Source organism: Anthonomus grandis, chromosome 9, assembly GCF_022605725.1.
Source record: "Anthonomus grandis grandis chromosome 9, icAntGran1.3, whole genome shotgun sequence".
Classification (NCBI taxonomy): domain Eukaryota; kingdom Metazoa; phylum Arthropoda; class Insecta; order Coleoptera; family Curculionidae; genus Anthonomus; species Anthonomus grandis.
Genome location: NC_065554.1, coordinates 20,265,190 through 20,287,348, shown reverse-complemented (window position 1 = coordinate 20,287,348; position 22,159 = coordinate 20,265,190). Strand labels below are relative to the sequence as shown.

The following is a 22,159-nucleotide window of genomic DNA, read 5'->3' as shown; positions in this document are numbered from 1 at the left end:
TAGGCGGTAGAGTGGTATTATAATATCTAATTTATAATTCATAAAAAATGCATGATAAAGATCGACCTGGAGGCTTATTATTACTTATCATTGTTTTCCTTACTTAAAACTGTGTTATATTTTAATATTGTAAAATATATTTATTTTTATTATAAATATACTTTATAGTTTCCAATATCTTGTCTCTTTGACGTACTTCCATTTTACATCCAAATTTTAGACCGTTAATGAAGCAGCTAGTGAAGTTTTTCCTATATTCTTTTTTTTTTTATATTTCACTTGAAGTTATATTATCCATCAAAAAACGTAATATTAATCGACAATCCTCCGTCAGTGGCCCGTTTTTAAAATTCCCAATGCTTGTATACGTAACGCGAAGCCACCGCTATAAAATTGCACGTAAAGTTATCGAAGTAGGACCGCGCTCATACGTCAAAAGCATAATTTTTAGAAAAATGAGTTCCGTAATCGCAGCGACAGACGATCGGTCCGTTGAATTTTCCCATGGAAAACTGACGTGTGAGTATGTGGGATTTGGCAGCATCACAGAGCCTAGATTAAAATCACGAGAATAGTGCCTGTCTGCGGCTATTTTTAGATTTTTAGTTCAAAAGTTTTGCATGAACTTATTGGATTTGGCATAATGAACATCAAATCCTTGTCGAAAAAGTCGAACTTAAGGGGTCAGCTGAAACTAAAAACTATTTATTTATTCAAGAGACGTAATGGAAACTAGAGCTTTAAGTTTCTCTTAAGGAAGCTTGTTTAACAATTAAAGTTTTATAAGCAGACATTGTAAACTATTGAAAATTGTGTTACTATATTTGTTTACTTATCAAATTTAGTAATTTTGATATAAAAAAAAGAACTTTCTCTGGTTAAAATTATGTACACATCTTATGAATAAGCAGTATTAAATAGAAGCACTTATTCTTACTTTGATATTTTAATGGTTGTTTCGAAAATATACAAATTTATATCATAATTTAAATTACAATGTTGCATTACAAACATTTAATGCATAATTTTAATGGCTACGATTTTGCTTTTTAATCATAACAACGGATTTGTATGTCATTTGACCACTCAAATATTTAGAGATCAGTAAAAGCATTGTCCGAAAAGTATTATGATTAACAAAATAAGCTTAATATTTTTTATTTTTAAGTTTTTAAATAATTTGTTTCTTGTCCAAGTATTAATTTTATATTATTTGTATATGTTAGCGATAGAATAGGAATTTTAAAAATAGAATTTAGAAATAAGATTTAAATATAACACATACGTACACAATGCTATGGAAGATAATTAACATATTACATCGCTAGAAGAACCACGAAAAAAAAATGATTTTTTTTTCTTTTACAATGAACAAGACTGTGACTCTTTAAACTTTGCGCAGAATATGACTTAAAAAAAAACGTCCTCATTTAAACGAAAAGACTATAATTTTTTTATTTATTCCCGATTTTAGCAATATCTTCATATGTATAGTTTTTAACTCAATTTGTATTTTATTTTTATTATTTTATTACTTATTATATTACTTGTTATCTATTTGTTATATTCGTTGAACACTAATAACAAACAAATATTTTTTCAAATAAGTTTGTGTCATTTATTTACATTTAAACCTGAGACAAGGCCTTTTATATTCATATAAATTAAATTAATAAAAATATAACTAATTATAATGCACAACTTAAATAGATACGATTTTACTAATCGTATCTATTTAAGTTTTCGTCTGGGATATAATTAAGAATGAAAATTACTATATCTATTATATATTTAATTTTTTTGCTCAAAAAGTTGGCAAAAGCTTATTGAATTTCGTGTATTGAATATAAGACCCTTGTCGAAAAAGCCAAGTATCAGTTGAACATACAGAAACTAATTATTTATTCAAGAGACGTAATGGAAACCGAAGTTCGAACTTGCCCTAAGCAGCTTAGTGAACAGTAATATAACGTTAACAAAACTATTCCCAGTCCTTTTTAATTAAAACTAAACACGTTTTAACATCTTCAAACAACTAAGTTGTCTTTTATTTTGCAGTATGGTATAGAAGGGGACCGTCGCACAAAAATCCTACGTACGTTTGTTAAAAACACCTACAGTTATCATCTAACCGAAATCCTCGCGACCATAGTTAACGAATATACAGACTGGGAACGTCCTGTTCAACATCCCATTAACATCAGAGATGAAACCTTAGAAGCATTATCGGATGCTCAATATGTGGCACCGGTAATCCATACGGCAGATCTACATTCTGATGAACATAGAAATTCGTATCTCTATGTTTTTGATTATCAGACTAAATTTGGGGATTATCAGCAGGTAAGTAATTTTAATGTGAATTCACCCAAAAAGTTTTTATAGATTTTTTTAATAGGCACATGAATAAACGAAAGTTTTAGTCAAATTTCTATAATAAGGTGTTTTTAAGACGCCCAAGTTTTGTAAACACTTTTTACATTAGATGTTACTTTAGTAGTATTTTGTAAATCCTCTTAACGTTTAAATCAATTCTTACTGATAAGGTCAGATACAACTCATTACAGACATTAAAACAATGACAACTTAATTTTGCTGTGGCTTTTTTAAACTCATTTCAAGCAATTTTATTTATATATTATAACAAATATATTTGCCAAATAAATACATCATTTTTCTCAATCAATATTTTCTTAACCAAGAACCTAAGTACTGAATGCATAATCTAAATGGATATAGATATCAAGTAAAGTTGTGTATTAATTTAAAGGTTTTGGTATTTAATATAATCGTAATTTGCTTTTTTTATATAAAAGGTACAATTTAAGTATTTTGTTAATAAGGGTTTTCATGAAAATAATTAATTTCATCTAGAAAAAGTCAGTTATTTTTCCTTCTAGTCAAATTTTCTATATGCAATTAAGGTACTTAATTCACTTTCTTAACCGCTAGTTAATAGTCAGTTGGTAATAATATATATTATAAAGGGTGTTACAAAATAAGATTCTTAAAGGTATTAATCCTAAGGTAATTTTAAGAAGAAAAGTTCAAATAAAGCTATGTCTATATAAATATTGAAAGTTATTACCCTTAGCACCAAATTTAGGAGGTTGAAATGCTTATAAAATAAAGAAATTTAATTTTTTTACTAATAAATTAATCATGCATAAAAGTGTTTTTATTTTTTTCCGCGGTCATCGCATGTCGGATAAGAAAAAGTCACAAAATCAAATTTACCCTAAAATAAATGGGGATAGTAGAAATAGTTTTTATTTTACGGAAAAACAGTGGCGTATATAATATTTAAAAAAATAGTTAGTCTTTGTTCCTGTATGAACGCCAGTGCTTAAACTTTGAAAAATTCTCCTAGATCAAAAAATGGCTGTTGATACTTAGAAAGTGTATGCTGAATTTCATAAATTTATCCAGGAAGTTAATAAACTAATAGTGAAATTAATATTTTAACACCCTGTAGCTTAAAAGTTTTTTAGGGACTTAAGACATGTCATAATTTAAACTTCTTAGAATCGCTTACGGGTGTTAATCCGTAGGCGATCATTTTTTTCTGTAATACCCTGTATATAAATTATGAATAAAAAATAGACTGAAACTCTTTATTTTATTCAAACTCTTAATATTAAACATAAACTTACGAAATAAGTATACCTTATTCTCTATTTTCTCAATATTTGATTTATCAAGTCAATATGAATATTTCAAATTTTATATAGCTAAATTTAATGCATAATTTAAATGGATATGATTTCTTATCTGTTTTTTCTTATAACTAACATTAATAAAACAATATTGATAAAATATTCATTTTAATTTATTTATGGTATAAAAAATAAACCACTTAAAAGAAAGAAGTTTTTTGTTTCTTATTTCTTTAGTTGAATTTAAAGGTCAAGTTTTATCATTATTTTCTTGCAATTTTCTTTTTTCTAAAACAGAAAACTGCGGCATTTCACTATGTTACTTTTGTAATATTTGTTTTTCTATTTTTTTTAATTCCTTTTTGTATGCCCTTAAACTTTATGAATTGTCATAGAATTTAGAAATGTACTGCGTATTTCTTTATTATTAATAATTAATAATTAATTTTTATAGATAAGATAATGAATAGAATAATAATAAATTGGAGAAAGAATTTAGAAATAAATACACAAAGATACAAAATGATAATGAACAAAACTTGTACTTGTATATGTATGTAACCATATTTTGTGCATAATGTAAATGGATAGATATTTTTTTATTTTCTTTATTGGATTTAGACAGTATTTCACATATATTAGAATTAAGGTTGAAGTTTAAGAAATTGTATATATTCTTTTTTCCTCTAGTATTACTTTGTTCTTAGCTATTTATTTTGTATTTAAATATGTCAGTTTTTGTTTCTATTTATTATAATGTTGCTATTTTTTTTTTTTGATGGTTTTAAATTCATCTCACTGGTTACTACAGATTAATTTTAAATTAATTATTTATTAATAAAAAATCAATTAATTTAAGTTTATACTCATGTCGTTAAATAAATTAAAATATCGTCATTTTTATAGAGTTTTAGTTGCACGTTTCTAAAAATAAAATAAAACGTTATACAAAAAGAATTGAATGTTAAAAAAAAATTATTGAGTTTCTTCGAGTTAGTACACAGATAGTAGAAAAAAAAACTAAAATAAAATATTATATGCTTACAATTTTTTTTAATTTAATGCATAACTTAAATGACTATGATTTACATATTAATATTTATAATGATATTTAAGTTACTCTTCAGTGGTTACTTAGCCTTAATTATTAGAATGTCCTTTAAGATCATTTTGACCCAATTTTAGGACAAAATTTCTATAAAGGGTGTCTACTTTAAAGCCACATGCGCCATTCAACCCCGCTTTAAAATGTCTCGACCCTCTTTTCATAAAACAGGCTCCATCTACTCTGTTTGTTGTTTCTCCATAATCCGGCACATCTTTCCGAATTTTATCACTATACCTACATACGGTGTATAGAATTCCCTGGCACCTGCCGTAATTAATCTACCTTGGGTGGTAATTTATTAAATGGGTAAATCCGGATCCCCCGTATCGCTGATATATTGAAAAAGCTCGTGTTTTTGTTTTTTTTTGCAAATAAAATTATCTCACGCTAATGGTAGGGTAGAGGAAGGAATAATTAGCGCAGCTGAAACGCAAAATTTGAAGGCGAGAGAAATGTTATTTTGTTTTAACAAGGTCATGCGAAATGCAAGTATTTTAATTGGGTTCATTATTTTAAGTAAATGGAGCGTGCTCAAACCTGTTTTGAGAAATAAAATACGTTATGTTAAAAATAATTTTGTAAATATTATTATTATTTGCAATTTTATGGAAAGCTGGGTCTGGAAAATTCTATTCCTAAAAATGTCTTCTGTTTTATTATGATTCTTATTTAGTCATCTAAAAAATTAATCAGTTTAATATTTGTAATAAAAAACACCGACAAATGTTTTGTTTTATCCAAGAATGGGTGATTTAAAGTGTAAAATATACAAAACTATAGAAATATTTGTCTTAACATACAAAAACGTTTATAGTGTTTATATATTATCTAGTGAAGAGGATTTTTAGACGTTTACCTCACTAAAAGTTTCGTGGTAACTTTCGGTATTGTTACTGGAGTAATCAATTCTAAAACCCTTGAGAACTATGAATATATAGTTCAGAGTACAGGCAAACTTATATGTAAAGATTGACAGGAGTTCTGGTGGTATTAAACTAGTTATTAAGAAAGAAAATGTAATAACTCTTGATTGTACTTTATTTTAATGAGTATGTTTATTGAATAAATGTTGACCGAAGTAGTGTAATTAACTTTATATCAGGTAGGCAGATAACGCACATTTTCAACACTTCTTGTCACATGGATATGATTTCTTCGACTATGACGTAAATTAAATCATTGTCATATATTTGTTGATATTGAAAGGAATTAGTTTTTAAATAAAATTTGGTAGAAAAAGAGATATACTTATATATTTCTATTTATATTTTATACATGCTTTTTACCGCTTAAGGTGCACATATAAAAATAATTTTCACGCCGGATGATCAGAACTGGGATAACGGTAAAACAAAATAATAAAGTTGATCTAGAGTAGTATGCTATTTGTTAAATACCAAATACATTGCTTCAATTCTGTGCTCTGAAAAAAAAGATAGATTTTTGAGCTTGAATCTGTAGAAATATGAACTTTGTTCCACATTCGTTGATTCTGCTTTAAGTGACTCTTAAATCTATTTAAATTTAGTAGTAAATGTTTTGTGCATATTTAAACAATTTTTCGTTGTTCTATAATCAATAATGCTGCAAAAAACATATTGTTAGCTTATGTGCATTCGTTCTGTTTGCTTAAAATTTACATCAAATTCGTAAAACAAGTTTCGAAAATTATCGAAATTTAGCTTAGTTTGTATTAGTTTTAAACTGCAATAAAGTATATGGTTGCAAGAAGTACACGTAATCGGAATTTGAATTCCAATTACTTTGTAGACATTAAAATCATAAAAAATCAACAAACGTAACTTTTCGTGTTTTCTTCTCAAACTTATGCCATACTTTTGTTACCAACAAATACAATAGTCTAATATTGACAGTCACTATATTCTTTATTGTAGCCACTGCCATTAATCTCTAGCAGCTCTTTAAATATACCAAATTCTTTATCTCGTTCCTTTATTGAACATGCAGAAAATGCAAACAGTGAAACTATATTTCTAAATTTGCAAAGAAATTTATTTTACAACTGACATATATAATTTCCGGAAAATTGCGATTATCTTCAATAGATTAAACTAAAAATTATCAAAATAATATTTTATCACAAATATACTAAATATCTATAGCAAATTATAGATTTAAAGATCATTTGCATTAGTTTTTTATAATTTTTTTATACATAAATTTTTCGTTGAGCCTGGACAAATAAAATTCAAATAAAATTAAAAAAAAATATTTATATTGTAATTTATATAACTGCAATTGTCAATAATTGTATTATTCACATAGAAAACTCTAGTAAAACAGGTTCATATATGCTTTATATATGCTTCATATATGAACCATAAGGTCAATCGAGGTAATTGTGACACTATGGATTTATGTATGAAAAATTATCACTAAAGGTTTCTCTTTTATATTTTGAATATTTAGAAAACTATTATATCTGCGATTAAATATATTATACTTAATTATGATGCTATAATTTGAAACTTCTTGTAATGATATCAGAAATTGTGACTAATTGTTATTTTTGACATAGGTTTCAATAATCATTGGTAACAAAAGATAGTTTGTTGTTGTCACAATCAATTTTCCCCCATTTGTAGTTAATATTCTGACAAATTTCAGGACACAGAATTGAAGCCTTAGATTTAAATATCAAAAAATGACGTATTGCTAATTTTAATATTATTTTGCATAAATAAAGCATATAGAATTATCTATAAAACATATATATATTCTTAATAATATTAAATAATTAAATAATTCATATATTAAATAATTCAATTCAGAAAGCAAAGATTCGTGATGTCTTTTGCTTTCTAAATTGAATTATTTAATAATGAATTACACTGCCTCGGTCACAAGTTTGCTGTTTATCATAAGACTACCTAAGAACTGAATAGTTTTAACAATTCATATCAGTACGTCTGGTAACCAAAATTTCTCTCTATAATCTCCCCTACTAACAATAATATTTAGTGTATCTTTAGTGTGTACTTTGGTATTAATATGATGTAATTAAGTAATTTTATTTTATTTAATGTACTCTTTTTGATAGTAAGGGTCGGACGGTAAGGACGGATCTTTAAGGGACATCTAATATTCACCTTATTCTTGTATTTTAAAAAATCAATAAGTGAGTATGAGCATTCAAATATATACCGCATATGTCCAAGGATAACAATTCTTCGCCATATCAAAATACAAAAGCAAGAAAACAAATAAATATTAAAAAAAAATGTTATTAACGACTCTCCGACAATCTAAACCAATATTTAAGACGTCGATTTTCTGGATATTTTTAAGCAACTTTTTTGAGATTAAAAAATTGTAATCATTTTATAATTTGGAAATTATCGACACAAAAAACACACGTTCCTCCTACTGAATCGTAATCCATCAACTTTTAATACCGTACAAACGATATCATTCCCTTTGCTCTCTAATCCCGACACGAAAGCCTTGTAGTTGGTACTTTAGGATCGGAAAAACGTAAGCTTGAAAATTCATCATGCAAAAAAATACGGTGGATCGGCGAGGGCGACAAAACGCTGTTTTACACGGTCTGCCAGTTTCGGCAATAAAACGACTTCGACCGCCGGTATAATTCCACGCTATACGACGAGCTACTATAGCTAGGGCACCGCTGCTTTTTCACCGCTAAGCCCTCGCTTATCTCACTAACATCTAAATAATTCATTTTAGGGATGTGTTTATTTATTCTATGGGTTTTCTTCTTGACCTAAAGGATGCATCAGACCGCCTGCTTTGGCTTTATATGGGTTTTTTCAAACCTTTACGGTTATTTCAGGATGGATAAATCGGATTAAATGGAGATAAATAAATAAAAGTGTCTCATGTCCAATTGGCTTATGCATTATAAGGTGTAAATAAGAAATAAGCCTAGAATTGTAATTTGCTCAGTTTGTAGGTTATGTTTATTAGTAGTCGTTTAGCAATATTAAGTAGAAACATCATTTTAATACAACTCATTACAATATTTGAAACTGGAGTTAGTTTTAACGCCTAATGCCTTTATCACCTATCACAAAAAATGTAAATGTCTTCCGCTTTTTTGAATATATTCCTCTCTAATAATTTTATTGCGAAAATCTTCTAAGAACTGTATTTTTTCTAACGTAGCTCAGACAGTATAAAATGAGATTTATTCTTATTTCATGTTATTTTAACATGCATTTTTCTAATTTTTAACATATTTTTTTTGCGAATCTGATTTTACTGAAGTTCTGTAGTGGAACTCCCTTACTCAATAGATATTCTGTTTATATCTAGCACTCCGTACCTTTTCTTTTCCTCATTCGGGATCATTCGGCTTTATACATATTTATTAATTTTCAACGCAATTTAAAAATATAAGCATATTTTTATTGTTAAGGGGAATTTTTTAGACAATTAGCAAAATATCATTTTACATTATTGATGTTTTAGGTTTGCTTCAATACTGTTGGGTTATTTATGATCTCTGTATCATATCTCACCAGGAAAAAATGTTTTTTATCTTTAGTTAATTACAAAAAAGGTATTAATGATAGAAATTTTAACTGCTGCTAATTCATTTCGAAACGAGCAATTGTTTCTTAAGATTCAGAGATCTCTTAGTAAAAGATTTTTTTAAATATAATGAGACAATTGGAAGTCCTATCGATCAGTTACTGGCAAATATTCATTATTTTTATTTTTACTCTTTTGTATTTTATCATTTAGTCTAAGTGTAATAAAGCAATTAAGTTAGTTTATGAATATCGTTTTTGTTGAGTGCATTGAAAACTTTAAATGTAAATATCTCGAAAAGGAAAATTTCCTTAACCTAATTTTTTTTTCAAAAAGTGTCTGCTGTTTAAATATTTACCATTATCTATAGACACCTGTATATCTGAATTATTAGAACAGATTTTGTAAATTTCATTTATTATTAGAGTGTAACTGTTGTTAGTAAATAGGTTAAAATGAATTACTTAAGAAATTCTCCTTATTAACAATGTCAGACTAATACTTAATTATTATAAGTAATAATTAAAATTTTTAATTCTGTCAGTCACCAGAATTATAATAACGTACTTGGTTTGTATTTGACATGCATAAATGATTTTGAGTATTTTCAAATAAGATACAATGCAAGAACAGATATTTGCACTTACTTGTAAGTGAAAATTTAGGCGGTAGTACTAATTAAAATACTTGTTCTTTGACATTGCTCATGAGGAGATTTTTATTATGCATAAACCCGGAGTACACGAGTCATATTTATTTCTTGAATTGACCTAGAAATCTCTGATATTAATTTTAAGGTTTAGAAAACTCCATACAAAACCAATATAGAACATCTTCATAAAATACATCAAAGACAAGACATCAAATTTATAATCAGTTGTCAATCTAATCAATCTGCATCCATGACTATTTTATCAGCTTAGATAGAACATGTTTAAAGAACGTCAGTTATTTTCACTATTCTTTTTAATATTTTTGCTCCTAAATTTGATAGAATAAAGAAATAAACAAAAAATTGAAAAATCGAATAAAATATGAAAAAAAATATGTTATAGTTTCTTTTACCCCTATTGTAAAAGATGTTATGATGCACACTTAACCTATTTTATCTGTTTTTTTCTGTCTGCGTAGTAAAAATTAATTAAAATAAATATATCTGTTTAATATAGATTGTTAATTATAGCTTTCACTTAATATCTATTTTTATAAACTTTACACTCTTGATGACGAGCATCTTCTGTATTCATACATGTAGTTCATACATTCTGAATACATCTTCTGTATTCGATACATGTAGGATTACTTTACTTATAATTATAATTTTATGGTATTAATCAACTGAATTTAATTATAATTATAGGTGGAGGGAGACTTAAAGTTTTATAATATTGTGATCTTACAACTTCTAAGTATGATAGAATATAAAAGGTGTTTCTCATGTTTAGTTTACTTATGGTTACATATGAAAACTATTCTTTATTATAAATCGATTTTACTTATTTTAACGAACTGGACCTCTTTGGTTTCCCCTATTATAATAAACTGGTGATTCGTAGCAGGGTTTTTAATAGAGTTTTTATTAGAGTTTGCCCTAGTATTAATGTCTGAGTTGGAAACTTACAAATGATTTGTCTCGTAATATATATCTTATTACTACTTTAACATATAATTGATTTAACTTTTATACATTGGCTTCACAGAAAACAGTCTGGGTATTTACTAAATGTTCTATGAATGTTTTATTTGTCTCTTCCCATATAGTAATGCAATAATTTAATATGGTTTCTACGAGAGATGAATAAACTACTTTTAGTAAATGGCAGACTATAAACCGACTCAGTTAGTAGTATTTATAAGTGATCTTTCTGATTTTGGCTCACACATATTGTATACGCAGCAACGAATAGATTAAAGTCAATAACTATTCTCAGATATTTTATTTCTGTTTTTTTAAGTGACACATTGAAAATTATCTGAACAGTTGTGATTAACAAATACTTACTGAGTTGTTACAGAGAAATAAACATTTATCGTTAAATAATTATTAAGGTCAAACCGGGTTTTAATTTATTTACGAAATTTTTCGACTTATTCTTGATCTCCTCCCTGTTAGAAAGCTAGTTTTAAATATTACTTGAGATTTATTTTTTTATAAAATGTAAACCCCTGATCATAAACATCTTCTGCGTTTGAAAAAGGTTGACAATATGGAAGACGTAAAATCAGATCTTATCTCACAATTTCACTACTTCTATTTCAACTATTACTTCTTCAACTTTACTGCTTATATTATTCATATCAAACATAAATTTACTTCACATATTTGTGTTTCAGAATCTTATTCAAGTTTACTAGCTTCATAAAAAAGCATCGTTGTTCTTTTAAGGTTATTAAATAGTTAACATAAACCAAAAAGATCTTCCGAAAACTTTTCCATCTAATTATAGTTCTACATCTCCACGGCAGTACGTGTAGTCCAACAACCAGAGTGTAAACAACGGGATTCTCGGGCAACGAGCCGAGAGACCCCGAAAATATCTGATAAAATCGCCACGTAAATCGTAAATTGGACCGGGTCTGGAATTCCAGGGAGCCAGAAGGAGACAGACTCAGCGCATTTTCCTCTTTTTATGCTGCCATTGTGTTTTCGAAACGTTTCCGTCGGACGACAACGAGATTGGGCACTATGAATTCGGAAAATAATGGACCTATCTTTTGTTTTCGATCTCGCCACTTCGTAATTTAGTGCTTTTGGGTGCCCTTGCTCTGATTTGAATTGCAGCATTTGGTTCCGTTAGAGAAACTGTAATAGTGTTTAACTTATTTTTTTAAGGTGGTACCACTCGCTTTTTAAAAGTATTAAAAAATATGTTTTTATATGGAGACCTGGTATAAATTTAAATTTTTTAGAGGATTATTCTGATTGGAGTTTTTTCACAATATCTGGAAAATCTGGAATTGTGCTTTGTTTATGAGTAGGCTCGGAAGCCAAGTGTTTTTTCATGATGGTTAAAAAGAATTTCAAACTAATAAAAATAAATTACATTAAATGTTTACAATATATATTTTTAATTTATATGATAGAATAAAGATTAATTTCAAAATCCATATTCTTAGGTAAAAATAGCTATCTACTGATAGAAAATTTAAATACTTGTATACAGTACATCCAGGTTAAACGCGATTAGTTTTGATAGATCAACAACAAAAGAATAATTTCATGAGTATATTATAAACATATAAATTAATGTATAAACTTTGTCAGACTTTAAATGATAAAATAGAATAAATAAAGTAAATTAAAACTGTTTAGACAACAGCTTAATAAATTTTTTTAAAGGGTAGTTTCATTGATATTGATATATTGTTGAAAAATTATAGACAGTTATAATATGATCCAAGCTTACTACATTTTATCTGAAAGAAATCCGCTATATAGTTATCTCTCGCTATATATAATCCATTATAAGTTATTTGAAGTACTGTAATTATGTACTGTATTATTTAGTTATTAAGAAAAATATGAGTTTTGGTTTTCATATGTAAACAAATATATAAAATTGCATGGAAAAGTAGAAGCTTTTAATTTGCAATATTAATGTTTGATGTCATTTTTAAATTATAAATTTGTTATAATTCTAACAACTCTTCTATTTAAGGCATGGTATTCTGTTAGCAGTATCTCTAACTCAACTGTATTTTTTATTTTTAGGCATCTAAGAAGATAAATTAAATTTTTTTAAATTTTTTTAGTCAACCAAGGTCGACATGCCAAGACCAGTGCAGCTTAAGATCCAGATATATGCCCGAGAATTTTTTATACTCCCTGTTTTCTTCATTATTTATTGGCCTTTGAGCTCTTCATTATTTATTGGAATATGAGATTTATTATTTTTGCTTCATGGAGACTTTTTGAGATTTATTTTTATCCATTTTATTTTCACTTAAGATTGTTATTTGCAAAAACAGTGTTTTGCTCTTAACAGCTGGTCATTAGCCATCTTAAGGGCGTTCTCTAGATTTATATTATTTGTGAAATGTAGGTCATTAAAGCAAATTAAGAGTAGTTGGTCATATTACTCACTCCTCCACAACACTGTTTCTATTTGGCAGAGGGTCTAAAATTTTATTGTCTTGTAAAACGTATTGGAATTGGGAATTTCAAAACCCTTTGAAATATGCTAGAAGTAAATGTTAACATATTTACTATTTTCTTGATTTTTGACAATTATTTTAACCAGTTTAATTAGTTATATTAATGATTAATACTGACGATAGTATTAAAATTAAAAAAAAGACGTTCTCTGTTTATAAATTTTATACTATTTAATCAATTACATTCAATTTTACAAACTGATAGATCATTAACTTAAATCTAATGCTGCGGCTGCAAATCTGAATTTTCAATAGTGCAAATAATTTGCCAGTGGCACAATTTTTGCTTGGACGCTAAATATATTTGCTATACAAATTTTTTTTTTATTTATAAACTGTCAAAATTTATATTATTTAACCTGGACCACTATATTTATTGCATGTTTTAGCAGTTTACAAGCCTAACATATACGTTATCCTAGTTATATTAGTTAGTTCGATTTTTTCCATAAACCGCCTCTATATAAAAATTGCTCTGCTTTAGGGAATTCTTGATCAGTCATGAACTTTAACAAACAGCAAAAGAATTGTTTTAGGCATAATCCTTATAAACAAAAATTTTAAAATTTATAGGCCTAAATAAAAAAATCAAAATTTTTTACTAAAAAACGATACCATACACTTATCCGCACGTCCTCTAAGGGACCTTCGTACTTTTTCGCAAATATCTGGTATTTTCGAAATCTGATTAAATCTATTTTTAATTTGCCCATGAAGATCACTCATATCGTCAACAAGTGTGAAGTAAACGATTTGCTTGAAATAACTTCACAAATCAGATTAAGGTCGGGAAATCCAGCTGGCCAGTGTACCGAACCTCTTCGACCTATCCTCCACGAATTATACAATTTCGTGTAAATCCCGAATCATCGGTGATAAGTATAAGTGAAAGAAAGTTTTAATTTTTTACCCATTTCTAGTTAGAAAATATGTAAAATTTAAATAAACCAATCTACTTTTTAAATGCCTATCCCTACTTTAATACTGTGGTAGATAGCCCTAAAGAGTACTTGAAAATTAAAACAAAAATACTTATTCTTCGTGCAACGCTTCAATTAAGTACAAATTAATTTATTTATTTATTAGGGTAATTTTATTGCTAGAGCATAACTTAACTAACTAATAACTTATACCTAAATGCATAGAAAATTTAAATTCTATATACCTGCTGCGATAACATAAACCCATAAACATATATCCATTAGATATTTATTAACACACAAACGCAATAGTTTGATACCATGTACAATTAAGTTATGCATTTTCTAGGACTTTTGAGATAATTTAAATTTATTGGGCCCCAAATTTAAACACAAATAGTGGGAATTTACTGCAAATTGAGAAATAATTTAAATTAATTTATTAGTTGATTAATGTAATAGGCTTAGTAGTTAATTGATATATTAGTTGAAAATGAATACATTTGAATCAGATACTATAATATACTATATTCTATACTATGCTTTTAATATTCTCAACTATTTCATAACTTTTATAAATTGTCATAAATGGTATGCCAGATGTGGATCTTCTCAGGATAAATTTGTCTTGCATCGCAGGTCTGGATCTTAGTATTATAAAATAATTGCGCAGTTTCAATTTTTCTAGCAAAATCAAGGCAACAGAAGTAACTAGAATAAGTTTTGTATTTTGTAAAGCCCAATTCATAAGTAATTATTCTATTTATTCAAAAAACGGATAAAGACATTGATTTCATAAAAAAATATTTACAAATTTAATAAATAAATATGTTTTATTGACATTTATAAAAAATTAACATATTTGTCCGCATTTTGCGCTTCCTATTATTTTTTTTTCTAATTTATCCATTGATTCAAAGGAGAAGCAATTGTACTAATGATAAGAATAAATAGAGCTTAGTATTTTAAGTACTGTTGTCACGGTTTTAATAGACTCTCATATTTTTCGTGGATAGAAAAATAAGTTTCAGCCCAGGATTAGTGTTGCAAGTACTAAATTCTCTTTATTTTTTGCATTCAATATTTATTTTACAAACGCAATTTGGTATGAACTACAATTAAGTTATGCATTTTCTAGGACTTTCGCAATAATTTAAATTTATTGAAACCTAAATTTAACACAAATATTGCAATTTTACTGCAAATTAAAAAATACCTATTGAAATGAAGATCACCATCGATTATTGTTATAGTTTCACGAAAATTTTAGAAACCTCCATTAATTCTCAGTTGAAAATAGATGCATTTGTAGTAAAATTGAATATTACACGGTACTTTCATATACTATACTATGGTTTTAATATATGGAATTCCTTTATAATCCTTATCATTTGCTCATGAATTGCATGCCAAATGTAGATCTTGTTACGGTACGATTTTAATGGATTCTTCTATTCTCTAGTATTATGTAGTGATGGATACCATAGAAAATCAAGTTTTCATCTTATGTAAATAGTTTTGCAATTTATAAGAAATCCGTGGAAAGAGCTTAAGTCTTTAAGCTTAAGCTTAAGCATATTTTTTTTTTGATTTTAATATTGTTCTCTTTTTAAAAATACCGTGTAAATAAAATATTATGAATGTTAATTATAAATATATTTTTTTAAGTAAATTAAGAACCCTAACTTTAATTGTAATCAAGGCATGTCAGGTATCAAATTACCAGTGATATAGTTTTTAAAAAGATGAATAATCTTAGGGCAGATAAAGGTTACGGTTGGAATAAGATTCCACCTGTCGTTTTTAAAAATTGTAGCTCCACCTAATAATACCATTTTCTTACATTTACAGTTGAAACTATGTAATTTTCACAAATACAGAAAATTATCAATATAACACCAGTATTTGAGGAGATATTTAGAAAATTAGTGTGGTTTTTACAATGGTCGATCTTTCCTGACAAATATGACAATTTTTTTAAGGTATGCTGGTGAAGCCTAAGAGAACAAGGTCCAGGTTGACGTAATTTATTTTGACTTAAAAAAAGCATTTGATAAAATTATCCACAATATTTTGCTACACATGTTAAGATCCTATGGTGTATGGGATCCATTACTATCTGGGTTCTGCAGCAATTTAACCCAATTAAAACAAGGTGTGAAAATAGATAAAGAAAAGATGAAAGTTATCTCTGGTGTATCCTGGAGATTGTATGAAGATCAATTACTTTGCATTGCTTGCTAATGACATCCAAACTTATTTCAAAAATTAATTATACTTACAATTATCAAGCAATCTAAAGTCTTTTTCAAAAGAGGATATCCAATGAGTATCACTGTAAAGAACTGCAGACATTTCTGAACTAAATAACTGGTGTACTAAACGGAAAAACAAGATGAATCTAAACTATACAAAACGTAAAATCATAATATTTTCAAGAAAAACAAATATATTTTATCTCTAATCATATGATACCAAATGGATAATGTAGCTTTAGAATTCATTGTAACAGGAGCAGTTTCGAATGTAATGATTCGATAATATTTAGAGCCTGAAAAATACGCTAGCTGTGGACTTCTCTAAAGGATTTGATACCATCTCTGTTTTGATATTATATACTGCAGGTGCTTAGTGATGATACCAAAAATTATTTTGATTACAATGACTATAATAAAGCGAAATTACTTATAAATAAGGATCTAGAAATATTAAACATAAATTTAGAGAATGATTCAAAGAAAATAATTTAAATATTTCTTGATTTGGCACATTTTAATTAAAGTAATTCAGTTTATGAGTTTCCTTTAGACTTAGAAAGTAGGATACATATTCAAAGAGTTAAACACGCTTCGTACCGGGATATTGGATCGCCTAAAATATATATGCGTAGACTCTTGGATTTTAACTTTTCTTTAATAAACATAGTTAGGGTCTCATCTTTTAGTGCCTCCGTTAAAGTGAGACTAATTTTTTGTAACACTTTTTATAACTTAAATTTACGTTGATTAATAAGATTTTGGTTTCTTATAATGCAGTAAATATGTATAGTATACTATCGATAAACCTAAGTTTCCTTAAAGTTATTCTTCAGAGAATAAACCATTTGTAACAAGGATATCTTGAGGAAATGTCAAAATAAGTTCTAATGATATTTGATGGCTTTTTACAGTTAATTTCTTTAGCGGCTTTCAATAAACTCACTTTAGCTTTTTCTATTATCAAATCTCCCAAAACCGTCTTTTTCTCTAATAACTTTAAAACAAAATAAAACCTAGCCGAGCCGCCATTTCAAACTTAACTGAAAGATACCTGGAAGCAATAATTTTAATCTGTCCCGTGGGTAACGCGGAAGCAAGATATTTAGCTGAGAAATTTCACAATTACTTAAGGGGTATTAGACTGGGTAAATTTGACACATCTTAAGCTATTAGAGGCGGTAATACGCCGCGGATATTAATGGATAAACTTTGTTTCCGGCTTTGAACGTTTTATGGCGCAACGTTTTAATATTTCAGGCCTGAAGGCTCGCTGCTCGAATGTTGGTTTTTGTTATTTGGAGTTTGGTGTGGTTTTCGGCCTAAGGATTTACCTGAAAGAACTTTTTTTTGTTGACTTTTTAACCATTTTTTTTAGTCAATATTAGTGTCGCTTAAGAGCAGGTATATTGGAAGAAGTCGAAAAAATTGCAGTGATTAATTAAGTAGTATATGTAGATGTTGTGACTATATAGTTGGTCAATTTCAGAACGCTAAAATTTAAAGAAAATATATTTTTTTAATAACAGTATGTGCGTGTTTCGAATATTTCAATAGCTTAAAATCAAGATAAATGTAAGTTACAAAAGTGCATCAAAAAAATTAAATATAAGGACTCAAATTTTTCACTTTCTAAAAACATATTATACATTTATTAAAAAGTTCAATATTTTTTTGGATCTAGATATTTAGACCTATTTACATAAATCTATAGATAAAAACATATACACATTGATTATTTGCTTAAAAATAAACGTAATAATAAATAGTTTGGTATCGGGTACAATTAAGTTATGCATTTTATTTTTATTGTGATCTGGAACAGAATACTACCTATTTATTTATAAGCCTATTTGAAATACTTTGTTAACCCAGAAGATAAATAAATCAATTTTACTACATTACATTAAAAAATACTTAAAGATATAAATTTTTCAAGAAATCAATTTTTCTAACTTTAATTAACAGAAGAATTAATTTTTATTAATAAAGCGAAATTTCCTCATCTTTACGATAATTAATTTACACGAAAAGTTTAGTTAAGCAATTTACTGTGAAAAATAATTACAACCTTAAATAAGTTACATCAAAAAGGAGTAGTATATCCGTTTAGATTATGCATAAATGACGAGTCGAGTTAATTTTTTAGGGCATATTTCAAACTTTTCTTTTACGCCCTGTTTAGATTTATAAAGTAATTTATTTAAGTATATATATACATTTTTTTTGTATTTATTGAGACAAAATTGAAGGACAACAATACTCTAGTTGAAATATTGACAATTATGTCACACTATCCTATAATATACGAAAATATATTCTTTGGTTGTAGATTTCTATTAAAATATTTGGCATGAATTCCTTTCCTCTTTACTCCTTTACATTTTGAATATCGAATATTTTATATTCTATAGCTAAGGTCGCCTTGAAAACTGGTTTATCTTCTTTATTTCGATATTGCATCTTAAATAAAATGGGAAATTCATGGCCTAAGGTGAGCATGCTCACTCATCGCTGAGCGTAAGGGTTTACCTGCACTCAGGAGCGGCTTTTCCATTAGATTAATAAGTCATTGACCTCTCAATAAATATTAGTTTGTTAAAAATTATTATTATTTACCAATTTAAGGGCTTTTAATCTGATCTGTGCCATGCCTCACATCCTTACAATTTTACTTTAACAATCCTAGTTCTGTAAGCTGTAGGTTTAGTACCGACGGTTTAAATACATCTGTGTCATTTATTTCTTTTAACAATTTATTCGAGATAACCAAATAAAAAAACAGTAATGGTGTACTTTGGAATCTTAATGTTTCATCTTGTGATGATGTTAGCATTGGTAAGGTTAAGAATTTTTCGGTTTCAAGTCATATATCTTTAAAGTGCTGCTCGTTTTCTCTTATTTTTATCTGACATCAATCGTTTGGTTTCCAAAATTGATATCTGGTGACTTTTTGACATGCCAATTTGAATTTAATGTTGTTTAACTTTTAAAACGAAATTGCTTTAACTAACCAAGGAATTGTTTTTAACTAATGTTTTTTTAAATAAGTGCCTATTCAACGAATCTGTAAAAAAATATATTTCTATTTATTTTATGAGATATGAGAATATAGTCTCTTGATATTTTTAACGATTTTTGATCAGTTTTATTTTTTTTTTTAAGAAAAACGCTATGTAATGATTGTATTAGAAGAAACTAATATTTGAATTACTATCCTCGAGGACTTTTTTGAATATTGTTTTATACAGACTACTTACACCCCAAAAGGAAATAAGAATTACACTTAGATACTTGTTATAAAGTAAGAAAACTACTTCAAAAGCACGAAATAAATAAAGTATTTCAAAAGATACTAAGAAATATTTTGAAATGCCTTAATTATAAAAATCACTTTAAATTCCTAAAAAATAAAGAATTACCCTAAATTAGGCGATTATCCTCGAAACATAATTTATTTTGGATACTTGCCCAAAAGTCCTATTCTTTAGCATGTCAGAACTATACTTGTCAGATTATTTAAAAGCTGAGTAAAATAAATTATATTTAGCGGCACATATACCTTAAATATCTAAAATATTAGAAACTATCTTAATAGACCAACAATTTTATAAGAAATTATTATGAAGTATTTGAATTAAATTATGGAATAATTTCACATGCCTGGAATAAAATTGTAAATAACTAAAAATGCCTGAAATAAAATTAAAAATGGCTGTAAAATCTCGAATATAAATTAATGAAATTAAAATATCAAATGCCAAAAAACGTATTTTGACATTTCAAGAAAAATAAAAACGTTGCTTCAGATGTAATATGTCATGGGAATCGTCCTAAAAAGACCAATAAAACAACCATATCTTTGTGTAATGTGAAAAGCTGAACTGATTTATTAAAACAAATATTATATCGATTACACCATATTTCTATAACAGAATTATCCAAGTTAAATAGTACCTACGTTAGCAAAACTTGCCTAGAATGAACTACTAATTAGTATTGACTACAGCTAAAATACTAATTTCCACATTAACCAATACATTAATTACTAAATATCCTTATTTATATATTACACCTACCGCGCGAAGGAAAAAAAAATTACATACAGTATGTTTTTTTTCTTTTCCTAACAATTATACGCCTTAACTCTATTTTTATGTACTTGCACTTTATGCACTATTGCACTTTATGCACAAACTTATTTTCCACTTTTATCACTATATTTGGGGAATTGTCTTCTATCACTTCATATTATGATCCACTATACACAGCATCCATTTTACGCAAACGTTAACGCCTCTTTATTTTTTAAAGCATAACATTCCACAAACTTACTTAAGTCGCATTGTAATGTTAAAATGTATTTATTGTCATTGTAATCAGTTTCGAGTGGTCCCACGAGGTTTATAAAAACTTTTTGAAATGACGACGCCGTTGTTGTTATTGCCATAGGTTCTTTTTTCTGGTTAGAATATCTATATCGTTGACAATCATCACACTTTTTTACAAAATTATTGACATCTTTTTGAAAACCTACCCAACAATAATATCTTTTTATAATTTTTAGCATACGATTACTACCAGCATGTCCTCCGGTAGGTAAAATATGAAAATCGTTTAAGATAATTTGTCTAGTCTCTGGCTCTAAAATATTTTTAACATTTTTCATAACTGATATTTTTAAATGATTGTCTCTTATTAAAGCATTATGATTAAGTAAATGTTTTACGAAGTGTGCACATTCTTCATTTTTTATTAATATTAATTCCGGAATATTATATTTCACGCATATAGTTTTCAGGTCTCTCAACGATTCACCTAGTGATAACGCCGAGCGAGTCTCCTGATTTATGCAGATGTAGACAATATTTTCTTTATTTCCATAAATAATATTATGTTTTATGTAATCGTATTTTTTACTATTAGTTAAGTTTTTAAAAGAAGATTGAGAAAATGGTCGTAATTCGCAAAATTGGTTGGGACATCTAATTATTTCCACTACTCCAGGATGATCAAGCCTTTCGTTAGGAAATGAATTAGATGTTGGCCCTTGAATTTTTGAATTACAAACTTTTTGTTTTTTTATTTGAGCTCTAGTAATTGCATATATGGTTTCATCTACTGTACTAGCTAAACTCTTTAACTCGTCTTTAGTCAGTTCATTTCTGAATAAAGCATCTGCCGTAACATTTTTTTGCCTTTTATATATTTAATAATGAAATCGTATTCCTCTAAAATTAATCTATATTTAGTTAATCGACTAGATGGATTAGTCATGCCCAACAAATAAATTATTGGCCTATGATCTGTATAGAGAACGAACTTTCGTTCCCACAAATACGGTCGAAAGTGCTTTACAGCCCAAACTACCGCTAAAAGTTCCTTCTCTATAGTACAATAGTTTTTCTCTGCTTTATTAAGAGTACGACAAGCGTAAGCAACTGGTTTATCATTTCCATTTCATAAAACAGCTCCAATCGCGACTCCCGAATTATTCGCTTTTAAAGTAAAGACATTGTCGGATTTAAAATTAAGATATTGCAAAATTGG

At 27.5% G+C, this 22,159-nt stretch overlaps 1 protein-coding gene across 2 annotated transcripts in view; it reads left to right on the top strand.

The window, feature by feature from the left end:
• LOC126740560 (neuroligin-4, Y-linked) overlaps positions 1-22,159 on the top strand; it is a 405,662-nt gene that overhangs the window by 331,804 nt on the left and 51,699 nt on the right. For both annotated transcript variants that reach the window (XM_050446645.1, XM_050446646.1), the window contains exon 6: positions 2,059-2,343. In XM_050446645.1, the coding sequence (XP_050302602.1) occupies positions 2,059-2,343 (285 nt within the window). The remainder of the gene's footprint in view (positions 1-2,058; positions 2,344-22,159) is intronic.